This window comes from Armigeres subalbatus, chromosome 3 (genome assembly GCF_024139115.2).
Source record: "Armigeres subalbatus isolate Guangzhou_Male chromosome 3, GZ_Asu_2, whole genome shotgun sequence".
Taxonomy (NCBI): domain Eukaryota; kingdom Metazoa; phylum Arthropoda; class Insecta; order Diptera; family Culicidae; genus Armigeres; species Armigeres subalbatus.
Genome location: NC_085141.1, coordinates 245,369,634 through 245,375,133, shown reverse-complemented (window position 1 = coordinate 245,375,133; position 5,500 = coordinate 245,369,634). Strand labels below are relative to the sequence as shown.

At 41.9% G+C, this 5,500-nt stretch overlaps 1 protein-coding gene across 1 annotated transcript; it reads left to right on the top strand.

The window, feature by feature from the left end:
• Positions 1–2,964: 2,964 nt before the first annotated feature.
• On the top strand, positions 2,965–4,585 carry LOC134222383 (probable GH family 25 lysozyme 3). Its single transcript, XM_062701539.1, has 4 exons — positions 2,965–3,008; positions 3,547–3,834; positions 3,878–4,056; positions 4,164–4,585. The coding sequence occupies exons 1-4, from the start codon at positions 2,965–2,967 to the stop codon at positions 4,583–4,585; spliced, it is 933 nt and encodes a 310-aa protein (XP_062557523.1).
• The last annotated feature ends 915 nt before the right edge of the window (positions 4,586–5,500 follow it).

Genomic DNA, 5,500 nt, shown 5'->3' with positions numbered 1-5,500 from the left:
AGAATAAATAGAAGGTGAGGAAGAAGACCAAATGCAAGTGTATTAGTGGATGATGGAAAATGTAAACAGCAAATGGTGACGTACATATTTGCACGGCTTCTTATGGGAGCTCGTTCGAATGTAGTAGTGAAAGCTTTTTCGCCATACACGAAAGGCACGCACACTAAATATGGATTTCCATACCTTAGTATTTATTTTCATTGAACGACAACCAAAACGCATTTCAACAGGGCTGAACTCAGAGGATTCTTCAACTTTTGTGAAATATTTCCAGGATATTAACATTCGCTTATACTAAAGACACACTGATGGTACAAGTACCACGGTTATATACCCTAGTACATATTGTACCATGGTTTTCCACGTTGTACCAGCATGGTACAAGGTGACACACTAGTGGTACAACTTGTACCATGGTACGAATACCACCAGTGTGTCATTAGTATTATAGAGCATCATTATCGGTCGCGAGCATTTTAATCACCCGCGCATATAGTTACGATACTTAACAACCCGTACAATCTATTGCGAAAACTTCATTTACATTTGAGTAAATGGTTCATAACAATGCACTCTAATGTACTTCTATGGTTTCATTTACAATATAATTTATCGCCAATTCACTGTTATTAATAGTAGTGTTACACCCAAAAAAATCTGCACGTTGTTTCCACCTGAAAAAGTACGTAGATTTTTTTTCACCTGAAATTCACGTAACCTTCACCTGATTTGTCGATAGAATTTCCATTCTACGTGAAAATCAGGTAAGTTCTACCAAAGTTTTGGATAGAATTCACCGGACACGTAAGTTTCACCTGAATTTTCTGAAGCATTTGCAGTTACGTGTGCACGTAAAATGTACCTGAAAAATCAGGTGGAAACAACGTTTAGATTATTTGGAGTGTACAATAAATTCTCGCTTAACTTTTCAAAAGGACCTAAGTAACATTTTTTTCATGAATATTAATTTGAATACAGCAATCAATAGCTTTCATGTTGTTCTGTTGATTGCGCTATTCAAATTAATTCATGAAAAAAATGTTACTTAGGTCCTTTTGAAAAGTTAAGCGAGAATTGTACTGTTATTCTCGCTTAACTTTTCAAAAGGACCTAAGTAACAATTTTGAAAAAATCGAGTTAAACATTGCAAATGATAGCTTTTTTACTCATCTTTGTAACACATGAACACCCATGCGAGAATTCTTATGATGAGTGGAAAAATTAAACATTTATAAAATGACCAATGTGTATACTCTGTAGAACTGAGTTCAACTGTTACATAGGACATTTTATTACAAGCGCATGCAAAATGTCCAATGTAACTTCAATATCGGGAAACTGAAAAATTGTACATAGGTCTTTTTTGCCGATTGTTATTAATTACATTTAGGAGAGTAGAGCATTTTATGAAAAGTTTATTTTATTTTTGTATGGATCATAACCCTTGGCCTGACCCCCTACCTCCCCTAGAGCGTTACGTTATTTGTGAAAGGCCTCTTATATTTTTCAGTATTGAAAACTGGTTTTCTTCATGTTTGGGCCGATGTCCACGCAACGTTTTTTAAGTTGCGTGCGCGCCTCGTCCACCCAGCATGAAATGGTGTAATGCACACGTATACGTGTTTTTTTTTTTTTTACAAGGGAGAATGCATTTACACACTAACCCAGTACACGTGCATTGTAGTTGCCAAACTACCACACGGAAGTGTACTGGAGTGTCGGACTCGACCATACCGGTAATACCGACTAAACTCCCTTGGGCTCCACCATCGTTTCCCCCAGGAACTACCTCCCAGTACTACTTCTGGGGGATGGCAGTACTAAACGTACTCGCTCATTATCGCTCACACAGGCACCCGTCCCATGCGAGACTGACTTGGGTGCTCGAACACCATTCACACCATTTGAGTCTTACTTGGATGCTCTCCCAGGCGCTCCGCTGCCATGCCTCGAGGTGTCAATAGCGGTAACTGCCTGGGCCTACAGATATTACGCTACGACACTCCTGCCTCAGCACGAGCAGATTAATCACACCACTGCCGAAGCAGACCACACGCTACCCTGCCGAAGCAGGGACACTCCCCATGCACCACATGTGCACAACTGTAGGTGTGTGGGTACAACCCACTGCTACCCTGCTGCCGAAGCAGCTTCTCCAAAGACCATTCGCTCCATGTGACCCTTATTCGGGTGCTTACTCTAACACTCCACTGCCATGCCTCGAGGTGTCGATAGCGGTATGTAGGGACCAATCAACGATACTACGCTACGACACTCCTACCTCAGCATGTGCAGTCCATACTTAGACTTCTGCTGCGCTTCGGGGTGACAATAGCGGCGACGCACTATGACACTCCTGCCTCAGCACAAACAGATCACTCACTACCTGCCGAAGCAGCTCAAGCGCTACCCTACCGAAGTAGGGACACTCCCCATGCCAATTGGCACTCCCTGGGCTGTTGTGCGCTTTGAGCGGCGCAAGGTCGCTTTGGTAGGGCCTGCTTGCGGACACATGTAGCTTTTCGTAGGGGTTTAACAGAGCCCACTGCCAAACCCCACCACGTCCTAGACAGGCCCCCTGACTCGCAGAGCCGTGGGGAGGGTTCGTAAGGCCCTTGGACATAGTCCCTGCTGCCCCCACACGTATACGTGTGTATACGTGTGCATGATTTCATTTGATGCTGGGTACCTTGCGTGGGCGCGGCATCAATGCAGCTTGAAAAACGGTACGTATGGCATCGGTCCTTATAGTTGCAAGATCAATCTCACACCAAATGAAGAACAACCAAGATTTTTCACAAATTCAAGGCTCGTGGTTGGAAATAACTCCGTTTGATTCCTTACAGCTAATCACGATTGAAAGATAACTTGTACTATAGAATATGGTTCAAATGCAAACATGTTGGCAGAAAATCCAATAGTAATTATAGATGAAATTTCATTTAAAAAATCCTCATTATCACAATGCAATCGAATCAAGATGGTCCACTGTTGATAGAAAGTCCACTGTATGGGAATTTACCCTACATTCCAAATTAACAGCGGCAATCGAATTTAATAAAACCTATAGGGTTATATAATATATATATTTATGTGAATGTCCAATGTACAATATCGCATTAAAAAAGTTATGCTGTTACATAAGACGTTTGAGTTGTCTGTCGTAAAACGTCTGAAGTAACAACAAAAACAAAACAATTCAAAATTGTACATTGGTCGTTTTGTTCGAGTGAGAAATTATAATTAAAATATCAAATAACAACCCGCATAGAAAAAAACCATTTCGCTTATTATACAGATTATAAACTCATTTTAATACACACAGTTAATATCCACGTTGCTGTTCATTTACATTAAGACCATAAATGCTTTTCAGTATTGGATTATGAACTACATCATTTGCACAACAATACATATGGTTAAAGTTCAGAGAACAGTTGATGAATGATTATATATAATCCGTCTATCATTTTTGTTTTGACATTTTCCATCCGTGCACCGTATTTTTTTTTTGCTTAAAAAAAGTTTATTTCAAAACCCGTGTAGTGTGTGGTGTGAGATTTCTACCGAATGCTCTGTCTCGCAGCAGAGTCTCAGCCAAGCCGGTAGCAGCAGTTCCAGCTCTAGTTCCTGTCTCGATAGCACTTCCTCGCAGCTGCTGAAGACCACCAAACTGCTGGCCAATTTGGACTGGTGCACGGATGTGGTAGGCAAACAGCAGAAGAATGGTGGCGGGAGCAGTGGAAGCAGCAGCAGCACCCGAGGCAGCACCATCGGGGATGGCAATGGGAATTCCGGCAGTGCCGTTCGGAGTATCGGTAGCGTGGAGAATGTGTCAATCGGTGTCAATCAAGGAATTTTTGCCGGTCACATTTAGTTACACACCCCCGCAGGGTAGTAATAAATCCATTGGGAATAGCAGCAGTGCCGGCACCGCGACCAACAACTTCAGCAAACACCATCACCTGATTGCATCTTCTAGTCAAGCCTCTGGTAAGCTCCTGGGAAGCAGTGCTAATGGCGGCAGTTTGAACATGAACGGTGGCGGCGGTTTCGGTGTCCACACCGTGGTGCTCTCGGATCTGGACTCGAGCGACGATTATCATCTGAGCTTCTTGGAACCGATAATCACAATAATCCTCTGAGCAAAAATGGAACCGAAGTATTCGACTACGATTGTGATTACGATAACGAAGAGGAGTTCAACTATCTGGCCCGCGCTGCAGCTGCCGTAGCAGCATCGACCAGTGCCACCAGCTCTTGCACTCCCGGTGGGACAAATGCGGCTGTTTCTGCTGGAGTTCGCAGCGGTAGCAGCAATAGCAATAGCAGCAGCAAAAATCGCGTTTCGTTCGATGCCAACATAAGTGATTTCCAGCAAGTTCCTCTTATTGGAGACTTCAATATGGATGGAAGCGGCCTGCTGAAAACCCGAAGGTCCAACAGTCTTACCACGACGGCGAGCAGTGCATGCGGACTTTCGGTTGGCGAGCTGCATCAGCAAAAGCATAACAACGAATATTTATCAGCGGAAAATCTAACTAACCTGCAGCTTCTGCAGAATAAACCGAGGAGTTTCTCCTAAACCATGGACAGTCCTCGTTCGTCGGTACAGTGTGCTACTGCGAATGAAATGATTAATGGTAAGTTTGATTAAATGGCATATATTATTCTCTTGCTGATTATTCATTGATTGTTTTCAAGGCTGGCTACCAGGGCCTGACACAAGCTCCCTAAATTTCTGAGGGCCATTCCACCTAAATTTCCGGTGTCACCGTACAACCATAGTTCCCACCGGGGTTGGTTACCCGATGCTCCCTAAGGTTGCTCGTACCCCGGCCAGCACCACGGGAGGTAGGGATAGGCGTTGCTGAGAAAGAGGCTGAGAACCGCGAGATGGAGTCTATTTTATTCCTTCAGGTACGCAAAGTACCAACGGTACAATGGTTTTAATTTATAATTAAATTTTCAATTATAATATAAAATAATCTGTATAAAGATGTCATATATTATTAATTTGAAAGAAATTGAAAATAATTATCTAAAGCAATAATTAAACGCAAGAAGTACCGTTGCACAAATTCTCCTGATATACTTCAATTATAACTTCAAAATAAGACTTATTGTTCGAATCTCCTAAAGTGGATGATATCTCAACATTATGTTGGATAATATGTGGAAAATTTTGTTCGGGAAAATGACCGATTTTTTATAGTAACATAACTTAACCGCCCTTTCCACATATTGTAAATTGGTGAAATACCATTTATCATACTGTTGAAACAATCTGGGGTAGTGTAGACGTATTGTTGCGATAGATTATTCGTAGTGTTGTACAGGTATTGTTTGGAATGGTTTTGAATTATATAGGAGACAGTCATGTAACAGTCCAGAATTATGCGGGAAGTGTCTCTAAATGCATTACACGTAAATTGATAAAAATTAGTTTTTAAATCAACTGGTAAGTATCGTATTCCTCAACTAGTGTGCTATTTATTAT